Consider the following 15,162-nt stretch of genomic DNA (forward strand, 5'->3'; position numbering starts at 1 on the left):
GGGGTGGGGGTGGTGTGCAAGGATCAGGACTCGATACGTTTCTTTCAAGAGGTGGTCGCCTTGTTCTTGAGGATACGGATGGTTCACCAAGTGGTTCAGCTGACGAGATTGACTTTTCTCTCCATTGCAGGTTCTGGGTGGGGGAGGGACGAGGGTTTCGATGAGAGTGAGAATGCATTTCCTCTCTTCTTGAGAAAGACCTTGAAGGTGTTCGAGAGCTTGGCCTTCTCAAGGGAGAATATCTCGTTCCACGGGGAAACTGGCGTTGACTAGTGTTGTAATTGTATCTTCGGGCCATATTATCATGCGACCGTTTTCTCGAGTAAGTTCCTTGGGCCCCTTGGTAGCTTTTCTCAGCATCTTGTGTTTTGCTTTGAGGTTTTGGGGGTAGGAAATTATCTTGGGGGGTGTAGTAGTTCCTGGGAGCAGAGCTGTGGGTGTTTTGGGATGGGTCTTGAGTTAGATTCCGGGGGGGTTCCTTCCTTGGTTCTTGTAGCCCCGGGCAATGATATTTTTTGTGTGTGAGTCTAAGGCAGTGAGAGCAAAAGTTTTTCAGGTTCTTATACTCTAACCAAATCAGGGCCTCGCTTCCATCTGGGAATGCGACAATAGTCTCTTTTGTTATTGGTTCCAGACCATCGATGAGAACCTGTAACTAGACGGAGGAAGTGGAGATATCCCAGTCTAAGATCTCTCCGAGAGCTTCACCAACGGAGAAAACCATTTCTCTTTTCCAATAATGTTTGGGTAAGCCTTGGATCTCAAGCCAAAAGGGTATCTTGGATGGGAAGGAGGGTGAGATTATCGGTTCCCAACGCTGAATGATGACCATCCATTGGTCAAAATGGTAAGGACGGTTAGCTAGGACTTGTTGTAGGTCCTCTTCAAGTTCAAATTTGAATTGGAAAACTCCTTGTCCAAATCTGCCCTTGTTGCCTTGCCTTTCAGGTTCCATCTGTTAAGGAGGAAAGGAAAGATAGCCCACATCCTTTGACCAGAGGGATTCGTGAGCCTTCCTAGGAGGGTAAGAGAGTTTTCCTCTATCATATATGAAGTGTCCAGCTCTGGGGCCTTGATTCTCTTCCGAGGGGGTGGTGAGTACTCATTTGCTATGCTTTTGCCTTTCATGTAATAGGGTATGCAGTTCGACATAGTTGTGGTCAAGGGAGGAGGAGGAGCCTCGATGGTAAGAACAACTCGGTTTTGAAGGTTTTCAGGTTAAATTCAAACTTAAACGGGAAAGGCACCAACAAGGATGGAGATTAAGCTAGACAAATACCGGTAAGGATGATATTAAATGCAGAGTGAAGATTACCGTTACTGTCAGATCTGTAGAGTATTGAATACTTAGTTTCCTTCTGGTTGATACGGTTTGGATCTAGGTCGGAGCGGTGAAGAAACGTCGCTTGGAGATGGGGGAGGGGTTGTAACTGGTGGATAAAGCCATTGTCCAAACGTCCTAAAGGTGGTTGTGGGTGGGTGAGATCTGGACAATAGGCTTAATCTCTTTCTCGGTTAACGTGCCTGGGAGAGTTTCTCTTTCTCGGTGTCACACGTTGATATAGCCAAGAAGGTTTTTTTTCCGCATATAATACTACAGATTTTAACCATCAATTTTTTTTTTTTGTAGAATTAAAAAAGTTCATATATATATTAAATCAGAACAAAATTATCAGTTATCCGGTACCAAATTAATAGGAAGAAAATAAAGAAAAAATAGTAAACATTTAAGTAGATAGAACTATCAACCCTNTCTTGGATGGGAAGGAGGGTGAGATTATCGGTTCCCAACGCTGAATGATGACCATCCATTGGTCAAAATGGTAAGGACGGTTAGCTAGGACTTGTTGTAGGTCCTCTTCAAGTTCAAATTTGAATTGGAAAACTCCTTGTCCAAATCTGCCCTTGTTGCCTTGCCTTTCAGGTTCCATCTGTTAAGGAGGAAAGGAAAGATAGCCCACATCCTTTGACCAGAGGGATTCGTGAGCCTTCCTAGGAGGGTAAGAGAGTTTTCCTCTATCATATATGAAGTGTCCAGCTCTGGGGCCTTGATTCTCTTCCGAGGGGGTGGTGAGTACTCATTTGCTATGCTTTTGCCTTTCATGTAATAGGGTATGCAGTTCGACATAGTTGTGGTCAAGGGAGGAGGAGGAGCCTCGATGGTAAGAACAACTCGGTTTTGAAGGTTTTCAGGTTAAATTCAAACTTAAACGGGAAAGGCACCAACAAGGATGGAGATTAAGCTAGACAAATACCGGTAAGGATGATATTAAATGCAGAGTGAAGATTACCGTTACTGTCAGATCTGTAGAGTATTGAATACTTAGTTTCCTTCTGGTTGATACGGTTTGGATCTAGGTCGGAGCGGTGAAGAAACGTCGCTTGGAGATGGGGGAGGGGTTGTAACTGGTGGATAAAGCCATTGTCCAAACGTCCTAAAGGTGGTTGTGGGTGGGTGAGATCTGGACAATAGGCTTAATCTCTTTCTCGGTTAACGTGCCTGGGAGAGTTTCTCTTTCTCGGTGTCACACGTTGATATAGCCAAGAAGGTTTTTTTTCCGCATATAATACTACAGATTTTAACCATCAATTTTTTTTTTTTGTAGAATTAAAAAAGTTCATATATATATTAAATCAGAACAAAATTATCAGTTATCCGGTACCAAATTAATAGGAAGAAAATAAAGAAAAAATAGTAAACATTTAAGTAGATAGAACTATCAACCCTAAAAAACCAAAAAAAAAACAAAAATCTTCAAAGAAAAACTAGGGCTTATAGGAGAAATAAGAAGAGCATGCTTAAACCATTCCACCCACAAGGATCTGATGCCGCATTGTAAGGAAGTGTTGCGATCGTTGCATCATCTACTGGAAGAACCTCAAGAGGATCCTCTGAAGGCTTAGGACTGTTTGATTCATTAATAGGATCCACGACTAGGACGTCAAGCTTCTGACCAGATTCGCAATGACCAGGCACACCACATATGAAGTAGTAATGACCGGTTCGGTTAAGGTCAACTAATTCATTCTGTGACTGGTATATGGTCAGAGGGGATTTAGGATTGCACAACTCGAAATCTTGGGAACTCACTTCCATCACATTGTGGAGAGTCTCGTTGTATTGAAAGAGGAGTATATCACCGACGTAGAATTTTTTTGAAGAAGACCATGTCTTGTAATAATCAAGACCCATCGTTGTTGTCCATCCGTTGGAGTCTCCAACCTCGTAAAGAGATGAAGTACGAACTAACCCAGTTAGTGACAATGCCACAATTAACAAAGCCATGATTGTGTTCTTCATCATGATTTTGATTATCTCCTTGATCGAGATGTACTAGAACGATTAGTCTTGTTGTATTGAAATTGTTTAAGACTTGTGCGTGTATATATAGAGACTTGGGAATTTGTTTAACTTTTGTTTCCTACTCGGAATATGATTTTTTTTTTTCTATAAAAATTTCGTGATTTTATTATATACCCTATGTACTAAGAGCATTGATAAAGTATATCTACGTGAGAATAAGATAGCAACAAAAAACTAGGAATCAAGTAGAATATTCGTACATGATGTCAATGGGATTAAAAGATAGCAACACAAAACTTTTTGGTTAATCCGTTCAGTTTTGGATTTTTTTGGATTTTGGAATATAATTGTATTTTGGTTTGGTTCCCAATTTGTTTTCTTTGTTGGTATTTTTAGGTTCTACAAAATATACCCCATACGGTATCAAATTATATCATGGTTTGGTTTAACTTTGTTTTTGACTGATAAATTATAAAATAAAAAATGATTAACTGATATTAACCAAAATAGCATACTTTTAATATATATTTTAATATACATTTTAAGTTAAACATATTTTTTTGGGGGAAAACAGCCTATTCCCCAACGAACTTAGTTACTTTATCGTATTCATACCCAAAACTTTGAGTCGTGCCTATAACAACATAAACTTAACTAACGTTTGAATTTCCTACATAAACTATCCAAATTCGGTCATAACCAACAAATCGACAAACGGTGTTATTATTCCGTTAACATATGCTGACTAGGATGTCGTATATGATGCCACATAATACCATGAAACGATGTCGTTTTAGCTATTTAAAAATAAAAGGCAAATCTGAGACAAAACACACCATAGCTGGACTCGAACCCACAATCCCATCGTCACTTAACTAATAACAGAACCAACTGAGCCAAGGAAACTTTTGTTATTAGTGAGTTACGAGATGATATATATATATACAAAGATTAAAAAAACACATTTTTCTCTCTCTTTTCTCTTCTCCGATCTCTCTGCAATTTTCTTTGTACTTAGATTGCTCTCATTATGAATCTCTATCGTCTTTAAAAATTTTCCCCTTTTACGATTTGATCTGATTCAATAACTTCTCTTTGGATCGATTTCGTAGGCTTCACAGGCAGATTTATAGTCTTGAAGAAGCTGGGCTATGGAGGAAAAAAAGATTTTGCAACTAACAGATTTATATGATTTCGACCTAATTTTTGGGTATTACAAATTTACAGTTGATGGTGGCTCGTCGTATAGAAGGGAGAAGAGAAAGAAAGGAGAATTTTTTTTTTAGGTTTTGTTACTTTTCATCGATTACAAGGAAGATATAAATAGCTATTTCTGAATTTAATTGTAACAAAGGTACATTGCCTCGGTTGGCTCAGTGATGATTTTATAGACTAGAGGTTGGGCGTTCGAATCATGAACCTTATATTTTTTTAGTTAGTTGAAACGACGCGTTTCATAATGTTACGTGGCTACTTAAACTGCAAATACGGCATCCTAGTCAGCATATTTTAACGGAACAGTAACACCGTTTGTCGATTTGTTGGTTTTGACCGGATTTAGATAGTTTGTGTAGGAAATTCAAATTTAAATTAAGTTTATGTGGGTATAAGCACAACTCAAAGTTCTGTGTATGAATACGATAAAGTAACTAAGTTCGTGGGGGAATAGGCCGTTTTCCCATTTTTTTGGTTAGTTTAAGTTCGGTTTTCCACAGTTCTTCGACCTTGGTTCCGGTTCAATAAAATACTTTTTTTTCGGGTTATTCTATGATTCGGTTTTAAATTCGGGTTCCGAAAGATCGGTTCAAGAACTTTTACCCAGCCGTAAGTCTAATTCTAAACATTGACTACCAAAACCTTAGTACTAAAAACAACATGGCTAAATCATTAACTACTAAACCATAAGGCTTAATGACTTCAAAATAAACACAAAGTAAACAATATTGTAGTTGTAGATCACCATCATCAACAGATGTTCATACGCCATACGTGGTTTCTCAAACACACTTTAACTAGCTTACAAGAGTGAACATCTTTTTATTTCATAAGACACAATACATAGTAAACAAGATAACATATGTTTGCCAAAAAAAAAAAAAAAACAAGATAACATATTGGATTATATGCTACAGACGATAGAACTTCTCAACTTATTTCTTCTTCCTCTTATCTTACTTTTTCAATGGCTTAATAAACTTTAGAAAACACAGTTCTACGCAATGTATTAAGTAGCATCTTCTTCTGGTTTATTACTTAAAACATACACAATACATAGATATAGATAACATAGCTGCATCTTGCTCTTCTCCGTCCTCTTCTTCTCATCACATCCACTGTTTTTTTCTCGAAACCTACACACAGTTGAATCAAGATTCCAATGAAAATGTGTTTTGAGGGTTCTGTTAACACAACACAGAGGCTCATATATATATGTACCAGATTCTCTGAAGTCTGATTCTGCAGAATTAGTTCCTCTGCGTTCTCTCAATCTTTGTATTTGCTTTTTGATCAGACCTCATCGAAAATGGCTGATGACAAGAGCCTCTGAACAAACTCTGACTTATGCCTCCTCTCTTCTCGGTCTTTTGATGAGACGGGTGAGATGCACACTTGTCTCTTGCTGAACAAGCCCAAATGCTAATCAAAGACTAAACCTTCTGAAAACACTAAAAAAAAACTAATAAAGAAGCTGATGTAGAAACTATACCGCTCGATATGTTTCTCCTCGGATACTTTTTTGGTTTGGCGTGTCACAGGAGAACTCTGCGATCGTGTAGGTGATATAAATGACGACACTAGAGGATCAGGAGTTCCACTTGGTGGAGGAACAGAACCATTACGAGAAGTAAATCCTAACAACCTCTGTAGATCTCCTTCTCTTAGCTCTTTCCGAAGAAATGAAAGTGTTGAATTGGTACCGCTTTTTCGTGACTTCCTCTTGCGCTGCAAGTAAAACTCTCATTAAGGAATTCAACAGAGCAATGTGGTAAGAACTAAGAGAATCTGTTTAAGTTATATGTGTATAAATTGAATAAAAAGGATATCTTAAATAAACTTCCATGGTGAAGTGTTATGTGTGCTACGATATCAACTCCCACTTTTAGAGAGCAAACAGGACATACCTGCAAAATAACGGATTTGATTGTTTAAAACATTATGGATGTAAAAGAATTGCATGAAAGAATAATACATCGAGAGAGAGAGCAATACCGCGTTCTTTGACTCTAAAGTATGTTCATCATCTATGTGACAACACAAACCAATGATATCAAACGATTCTGCACAGAACGGGCAAGCAAACTCCTCCTGGAAATCATCATCTCCATCTATTTCTTCAAAGCCCATTAACATTTCTGCATTTTTTAAAATACAAAAAGATCATATAAAATTACGAGAATGATCTTGCCAAAGCATTAAATAATTCACCTAGACAAGAAACAAAACAATATGAACGAAAAAACCAAAACTAGACTGCAAGTGCAAGAGACAACAACCTTCTGAATCATGGTTACCCTTTCTAATCAAAACTCTAAAACCAAATTATAGACTTATTAATGTAGAAAAGAAATCAAAGACACAACTTAATAATACACAAAATTCCAATACAGAACAAGCTTAAAGGTAACAAACATTCCTCTAGATCCAGAGAGAAAGATGTTTTTTTTTTTAGGTTATTTTCCTGCATTTTCTCAGCAACAAAGCAACCTTAAACATCAAATGAAACAACTTAAAACCAAATACCAATACCTGAAGATCTATGAATAAGAGAGGACTAAAAAAAATTGAACCTACCCTTCTTGTTGTTATAGATAGATAGGAACATCAAATTTCACAGTCTTATTTACAAGCAAAAAAACATCTCTTCCAGTTCCAGCTCCACAAACACAACAAGTTCAAGAGCTTCTCTTACATAAGTTATGTAACATAACTCAAACTAGAGCAAGAAATAAGCTAGGAAAAAAAGGCAGAAACTTTAACACAGTTATCAAAAACATTTTCTTGAGCCAAAATCAAGAAACCATGATATATTATATGCATCAGACTGATAAAAAAAGTTTGTATTTTTAATTGAAATTTCATTTCTTGATGGCTACAAACTCTAAATCAAAGTTAAGATAGGGCTATACTGTAATTCTCACCGGATCGGGATCGAAGCGTAGCTAGAAATCTCTTGGAATCAGCGTCCATCTCTCTCTCTCTCTCTGCCCACAAAATTAAGAATCTTGGAACAAATTGAAGGACGGTTTAGCAACGAATCTCAAGCAGGATCGATCCTGATAGATATGGAAGATGAAGACGATGATAGATTTTTTATTTTCTTGGTAGGAGGAGGAGAGAGGAAGAAACAAGTGCCTTGTGATGAAACAAGGACTATTATCGGATTCTCAGAAAATGATGGACCGGTTTCTCGAAATTCCAATTTCTGGTTTATTGTTTTCGCCCGGTTTATAATCACGGTTCGGTGTTTGGTATTACACTATTAATCAGTCCAGAGTTTTAGACAGCTAACGTTAACTCTGGACTCAGTCCGATGTTCAGCTTATGTCTAAACTCTTCTCTTTTGTCATAATATCAGAAAGATGGGAGACTAATCTCCTATTTTATTTATTGCTCATTGGAAGATGGAATCGATTAAATCGTTATCTTGCGGGTACCAATATCTTATTCGAACCCTGGTGAGACTCAATAATAATCATGTTGAGCCACCTGCCACCTACCAACTTATCTGGGTGAGAATTGGTGATATTATCTCAACTAGGATAGTATCCGCGCTACGCCACGGGTTGTTTTCTGTATTTTTTTTAATTATTTTTAAAATAATTTTTATATGATGTTCTATTGGTAATATTTTATTTTTAGGTTTTTGTTATTATTTGTTTCTCGTTATTTTTTATTTTATTATTGTAATGAAATTATAGACTAAAATTAATTTTGTTTTTTCTTGTATTATGATGCATTAAAGCACCATTATTAGTGTTAGCTTTCTCATCATAGCTCATAAAACCTATAAATTATTATAACTAATCCTAAATTTCTAAATATAGCGACATGTATAGGAAGAAATTTAAACAGTCATTCCTTATATAGATAATGAACACAAATCACTGTTAAAAAGTAACCATTCTTGGAATATACTCTATATACAACTGCAACAAAAATAAACAAACAACTTGATTGATATCCGCGCTACGCAGCGGAATTGTTTTTTATTTATTTATTTTTGAATATTTTTATTTTTTATGTTTTTGAAAAAAAAAATTTATATGTTGTTTGTAATAAAAAATTGTGAGTAAACATAGTTTTTGATGGTGTTTATTGATAATGTTTTAGTTCTTAATGTCTAGCCAATGAAATAATGAAGAGAGGTTAGAATTTGTGTAGTTTGGATTCACTCAGATCCTACGGTTTGAAAATACGCCATGTCAGCTATCTGAATGATCTCTTCCCATTGGCTCTCGTTTTATGTATATTTTTATTCCATTTAAATCTCTTTTTCTTAATTTAAAATATTTTAAAATACTATTATCAAATGGAAATGTGTTATAATAATAAGAATATGATCATAATTTTTTTTTAACAAAGATTTCAATTTATAAGTATTTTTTACAAATAAAACCATAAAACACAATGTAAACTATTAATGAAAGAAGGCTTACAACTAAACAATTTTTATAATTAATTTGTATATTTGTAATATTATAATTATTCCTATTGTATGTTATTATAATTACAAAATAATTTTTAGTTTCATTTTATTTTGTTAATTTATAAATAATAAAATACGTCTTAATATTGAACTTTAAACCCTAAACCATGAAATCTTGAAACACATTTCACTATTTTTCAAATAACAAAGTAATATACAAAAAAAAAACATTTAAAACTTTATACTTAAATTTTATTTACGAATTATGAAGATATGAGGCATTAATATATATATATATATATATATATATATTAATACATTAGTTTATTCCATTGTTACTTTATATATATATATATATATGTCAAAGCTACAGAACTATCTTGGTTTTTTTTTTTTAACAATAGAAAATTTAAACATTTCATCAATCAATAGGATTTTAAAAAATCCAAGTTATTCACTCCAAATTGACGAAGGAGAGAAAAATAGCCCATCAAATATGTAGTAAGGTATAGTGTATATTATACGATTAGTAAACTTCAAAGACTTGTTAATTTTAATGATTTTTTGGTTAAAGGCTAATTACGAATATGTAGTATTTTTCACAAGTGCCAATCATTCTTTTTACATAAATATTGATAAATTTTTATTTACAAAATAAATATACCGAAAAAAATAACGACATTTTGAAAATATATACAAGAAAAAAAAATATTTATAGAATTATATAGTCAACGACATCTTGAGAATTTGGATTTTTTCCCTTCACTATGGCTGATCCAAAACTGCGGAAGTTCATCTGCAATATCTTCTTCCAAACCGTGCAACTTGGCAAAAGATATGCATTAGCTTACATTTCAATTCGTTAAGTAACCTCAGGAAATAAATAACATAAATTATTAATTTCACTTGTACATAAAACTGAAAATATGACTACACCTGCAAGTGTATAAAAAGAAAAATGTGTTAAGTTTGAATCTCAATAGCAAGTAGTAATGTAAAACTTTTTGTCAAACTTTTGTCAAAAAGAAATAGAAGTCTTACCATTTTGTCAAAAAGAAACATAAGTCTTACCATTCACATATATCAACAGCAAAACTCGATCATCTAAACACTGAAATGGAACAAAATTGCTAAATCTAATCGAAACGAGGAATAAAGTAACCAAAACCAAAAAACAAATTAGTCCAAGCTGTTGTCAATGAAGTAGAGCTGCAAAAATTTCACATTACAAAAAGGGAAGACAAATAACTATAAAGAATTGGGAAATTACGCTGGCTTTGGCTTCAATAATCACCACTCTGAAGGAGTAATTTTGCAGCTTCATTTCAACCGGCCAACCGTCCTCGGCTGCCATGTGCAATGGAGTCTCACCATACTGATGACAAATTATAGAACAGCAAAATAAGTGACAAAATCTAAAGCTCAAGAAAAGAAGAGTCAGGGGAGAACTTAAATCTAAAACAAACACCAGACTCACAGTATCCACTGCTTCCAACTTAAATTTATCATATACATGTTAGTTCTTCTAATAGGTGCAAAATTCAACTGCAAGAACAGTCAAAGACATATCAATTAGAAATCGGTTACACTGAATAAATCGACTCTTCACCAAAACCAAAATGTGATACCTGGTCACGTCTTTCTCTACCGACCAAACGATCCCGTTTTCCCTAGGCTCGGGCTCGGCGGCGGTATGCAGTTTATCAGAAATACACAATTATCATCAGAAAAATCAACTCAAAAAAGCATCAATCCAAAACCCAAATTGAAAGTAGAACTACTGAAACTGAAATCTTCCTGCAATAGAGCGAAACAACTAAACGGATCAAACCCAACATGATTTAAACACTAAATCACTGCAAATAACGAACACCCAAAATTATATTTTACCCTTCTGTGTCAATTTTGAGCTCACCAATTCGATTTGGATTGATGCATGTTACTCCTCACTATGAGAGGGTGTTGTAGATCGTCGATGAATCTGACTCAGAGGGATAATGACTGAGAGGGATCGAAAATGAATGATAAGACAAACAAATTTGGGATCGAGTTTGAGGGGTTTCCAATCGAGTTTCAGAGAGATCGACGAGAAGAGATTAGCCAAAAAAAAGGTTTAGATCTTTAGTTTAAAATCGTCACGAGTTACTAAGTAAAAGACAATTATATGACTTGGCAAAGAAGAAGCTGATCTGTATTATTTGTTATAATTTTATTGGCTAATAATTTTAACTGATGTGTCAATACCAGGTTAAAAGTTAAGGCTGAGGTGTCAAACCCTGGAGATAAACGCATTCTGTTTTTATAGTATTGATTCGTTCAATACTTAAACACGGTTAAGACAATTTCCGGTTTAATAATAACAAATGTTCACGAACCATACATAGTTAACATAATAATAATAAGTATTAGTTTTTTTCATTTATTTCGTCATATTATTTATTATTATTTTTATTTCTGCTGGAGCCCTAAAATCTAAATCATCGAACAGAGCACATCGTTTCCTTGTTCCGATCAGAGACCCTCCATCGCCGGCGTAGCTGTCTTCTTCTTTTTTTTTTTTCCCGGTAATTTTCCTTAATTAGTTCTCCGTTCTTCATTAACAAAGATAAAGGAGACCCCTTTGGCTGGCTAAGATTGCTCTCTGTCTTATTTTCTAGTTTCTTCAGTTCTCTAATTTGGGTGCGTTTCGATTGAAGTTGGTTTATGGGTGTTGCTTAAGATCTCTCATTCAGTAGCGTTTAGAGTCTAAATGATCAAAATTGGTTTATTACCATCTAGCTAGTGAACCTCTACAAGGTTTAGCGCAATTCCTGTAATCATATCAAATCTCATAATCGTAAATATCGAAACTTTAGAGTTGTTGTTTGAAGAGTATATAAAACTAGCTTTGGCTTAGAGGATTATAGAATATAGGTTTTTTTGTTAATAACATGATCTAATGTTTTGTTTGTTATGTTTCCTTACCTTTGTGCAGGTTTGAAGTTTTGGTTCGCTCTGCCTTTGAAGTCTGTTGATTATTCTTTAACAGGAAGAAGTCACTGAGATCGTCGACGCATATTGTTTAACATGTTTTCTGGAATAAAGATCATACCTCGTGATGAAGTAAAGTTACTAGTTTCACTTTTTCCTGAACTTTTTAATTCTTGTTGTGTGTTACGACTGGCTTGAGTTTGATGTATTGTTATTTGGTTATTAGGTGTATGATGATAGTTCGGAAGGAGAAAAAGAGAAATCTAGAGGTGGGAAAGATAGACGAAGAAGGAACAAGGATGATGATAGAAAGGAGCGTAAGGGAGAAGGTAGTAAGAGAGATGGGAAGAAGATTGTTAAGGATGGAGATGGCGACACTGTTGACAACGACTCCCTCCAAGGAGATATTGTAAGAAAGAAAATGGGTCTTGACTGGATGCTGCCGCCAACCCGAAAGGCTGATGATCCAAACCCTACTCCAGATGTAGAGGATAAATTCGAGGAAAGTGCACCTGAGGTGAGGGAATTTTAATTTGGAGTATCTTTCTAACAGGTCTATAATAGATAGTTAAGTTAATGCTTTTTTTTTTTGTTCCTTGACCAGGTAACTAAAGTAAACCCAAGGGAGCTAAATCCTTATTTGAAAGACAATGGAACCGGTTATCCAGAGGAAGAATCTGAGAAAAAACATGGTAAAGACCAGCTTTTACCATCTTCGGTTGTTGGAGATGGTGGTGCGAGTTGGAGAATAAAAGCACTCAAGCGTGCAAAAGAACAGGCGGCGAGAGAAGGGCAAAGACTTGAGGAGGTAAGTTTTGTATATATTTACGACTTTAATATAGTCTCTTTTTGGCCTTTGAGTAACTTCCCTATCATTTGATGGTTATGCAGGTTGCTGGAGAACGATGGGGTTCTCTTGGTAACCTTGTTGAGTCTGTGGCATCTGAAAGAGCAGCTCCATCTCGTGCCCATCTGAATGCAATAAATAATAGAAGAAGAGGGGAAGATGAAAAGAAAGATCCAGAAAGAATTTCTGAGAAGGTACTGTTTATGTTAGGTTTGGTGTTCTTTAAGGTTAGTGCTGTTTCAGACTGGGACGTATGGCAGCTAATATTCTGACTTCCTGACTTTTTTTTATTTAAAGGGTAATGATCGGGAGTATTTAAAAGGTGACTCGGTGCGCCATCGTGTATTGAGAGCCCCCAAAACTGATCCTTCATTATCCTGGGGAAAGAGAAAGGGTAGAAACGAAGACTCAAGGCTAATATCTGAAGCTGCAGCTCACTTGAATAAGTTTTCCAATGACGGAAATTTCATGAAGGAAATGCTTTCTAAGCAGAAGAATGTATCAGTGTCTCCCGTAGAGACTCGTGGAGATCACAGAAGTGATGTGGAGCAGAAAGCATTACCATTAGAGACCAACAAGGATAGCGAAGGGACTCTTCCCAGTATGGAAACTTTAAGTGTGAATCAACTTGCTGCTAAAGCCATTCAGCTCCGTATGAAAGGGAAACCTGAAGAAGCCAAGAAACTTATGGTGAGATAATGACTCTTTTTTTTTCCACATCGTTCACTTGCCTTTTGCCCGAGTCCTTTTTCAAACTCATTGCCAAAGTATGACTAGTTTAGCTGTTTCACAGGATGAAGCAGAGAGGCTAAAAGCAAAACAAGCTGCTGGAGACGATTCATCCAACCACCACTCCATGAGAACCGTAGTGAGGTAAGTTTACAGTTGTTGCTGAGATGTTTGGCTTATTTTTTTGTTTGTTTTTGTTAAATCATGCTGATATTAAATTGCCTCTTTTTCTTACTCATTAGATATCCTGTCAACGATATGTCGGGTAGAAGGAAGAATGAAGATGATAATACGGATATGCATCTAGCCAAGAGCATAATGCAGAACAAACAGTACAAAACATCTAATCAAGCTGCTGATGATGAGTATGACTATGGAGACGCTCCAAGCAAAAAGTCCCGGAAGCGGGAATCGTCCAGTAACATTCCTGAAAAGGACAACCGTGTGAAACGTATTATGACTCAGCAAGAACGATGTCTCTTCTGTTTTGAGAACCCAAAGCGACCGAAACACTTAGTTGTCTCCATTGCAAACTTCACTTATCTGATGCTACCACAACAGCAGCCCCTTGTCCCAGGCCATTGCTGTATCCTGCCAATGCAGCACGAGGCAGCCAGCAGAAGTGTTGACGACAATGTTTGGGATGAGATTCGTAATTTCAAGAAGTGTCTTATAATGATGTATGCGAAAGAAGGAAAAGACGCAGTGTTTCTGGAGACTGTGATTGGTTTGTCTCAGCAACGTCGCCACTGTTTGATCGAGTGTATCCCAATTCCTCAAGAAATAGCAAAAGAAGGTCCTCTTTACTTCAAGAAGGCGATCGATGAAGCGGAGAGCGAGTGGAGTCAGCACAATTCAAAGAAACTCATAGACACTAGCGTGAAGGGTCTGAGGAACTCTATACCCAAGAATTTCCCTTACTTCCACGTAGAGTTTGGTCTAGACAAAGGGTTTGTTCACGTGATTGATGATGAGCAACAGTTCAATAGCAATCTTGGACTGAATGTAATCAGAGGAATGCTCGAGTTACCGGAAGAAGACATGTACAGACGAAGAAGGCATGAGTCAGTGGAGAGCCAGAAGAAGGCGGTTGTGAGCTTTGCACGCGAATGGGAACACTTTGACTGGACGAAACAACTTGATTAAAAACATCTATGGCTTGATCAGCGTCGGTTCTTTTCAACAGGAGAATTTCTTGAATGACATTGCTTTAAATCTCCCCAACTCCTATGCACACATACCAAAGGTTAGGAAAGATTGTTTAAACATTGTTTGTTGTCTTTAACTGTGTACTATGTGTTGAGATCAGGATGATATCTATAGTGTCAAAAGCATCAAGAGTTGAACATAGAGGTTTCAATTTAGTAGATAAACTCTGCATTTTATTGTCCCTTTATTCTTTGGCTTTTGTTTTCTTTTACAGAAAAAAGATACAAGAAGTTGGAAAGACAAAGATCATTCTCCATTAGTAGGTTGTGTCTGGACGTTCCCAAGTTAGCATGTCATATCCCAAGTCCAAAAACCCCACATGAACAAAACTTGATTTGCAACATGTATGAACAATTTTAGAATTTTTAATGACATCATAATAATTCATAAACCAAATCATGGGAGAAACATTTGTGATTGTTACAGTCAAAGCTCACGCCATCTCCTCCAACCACA

At 36.1% G+C, this 15,162-nt stretch overlaps 3 protein-coding genes and 1 long non-coding RNA gene across 10 annotated transcripts; 1 reads left to right on the plus strand and 3 right to left on the minus strand.

The window, feature by feature from the left end:
- Nucleotides 2,774-3,286, minus strand: LOC104789476 (mavicyanin-like). Its single transcript, XM_019245357.1, has one exon. It carries the CDS (start codon nt 3,284-3,286, stop codon nt 2,774-2,776), a length of 513 nt encoding a protein of 170 aa, XP_019100902.1.
- On the minus strand, nt 5,441-7,655 carry LOC104787382 (protein DEHYDRATION-INDUCED 19). Of its 4 annotated transcripts, none has more exons than XM_010512955.2 (6): nt 7,432-7,655; nt 6,515-6,657; nt 6,349-6,426; nt 6,012-6,253; nt 5,741-5,941; nt 5,441-5,655 (listed from the first exon to the last, which is right to left on the minus strand). In XM_010512955.2, the coding sequence occupies exons 1-5, from the start codon at nt 7,490-7,492 to the stop codon at nt 5,770-5,772; spliced, it is 696 nt and encodes a 231-aa protein (XP_010511257.1). In that variant the 5' UTR covers nt 7,493-7,655; the 3' UTR covers nt 5,441-5,655; nt 5,741-5,769. The 4 variants fall into 4 exon arrangements, with proteins under 4 accessions (XP_010511257.1, XP_010511258.1, XP_010511259.1 ...); XM_010512956.2 differs by having other exon boundaries at nt 7,444-7,654; XM_010512957.2 differs by having other exon boundaries at nt 5,741-5,924; nt 7,432-7,654.
- Nucleotides 9,531-11,101, minus strand: LOC104787383. Of its 4 annotated transcripts, none has more exons than XR_002038156.1 (4): nt 10,580-11,101; nt 10,429-10,496; nt 9,993-10,326; nt 9,531-9,887 (listed from the first exon to the last, which is right to left on the minus strand). It is a non-coding gene; the product is annotated as an uncharacterized LOC104787383 (long non-coding RNA). The 4 variants fall into 4 exon arrangements; XR_767921.2 differs by having other exon boundaries at nt 9,531-10,326; nt 10,580-10,748; nt 10,867-11,097; XR_767920.2 differs by having other exon boundaries at nt 9,531-10,326; nt 10,580-10,748; nt 10,842-11,096.
- Nucleotides 11,395-15,125, plus strand: LOC104787384 (CWF19-like protein 2). Its single transcript, XM_010512959.2, has 9 exons — nt 11,395-11,515; nt 11,926-12,053; nt 12,148-12,438; nt 12,526-12,729; nt 12,813-12,962; nt 13,066-13,458; nt 13,562-13,641; nt 13,740-14,743; nt 14,921-15,125. Exons 2-8 carry the CDS (start codon nt 12,018-12,020, stop codon nt 14,641-14,643), a joined length of 2,058 nt encoding a protein of 685 aa, XP_010511261.1. The 5' UTR covers nt 11,395-11,515; nt 11,926-12,017; the 3' UTR covers nt 14,644-14,743; nt 14,921-15,125.

This window comes from Camelina sativa, chromosome 5 (genome assembly GCF_000633955.1).
Source record: "Camelina sativa cultivar DH55 chromosome 5, Cs, whole genome shotgun sequence".
NCBI classification, from domain to species: Eukaryota; Viridiplantae; Streptophyta; class Magnoliopsida; order Brassicales; family Brassicaceae; genus Camelina; species Camelina sativa.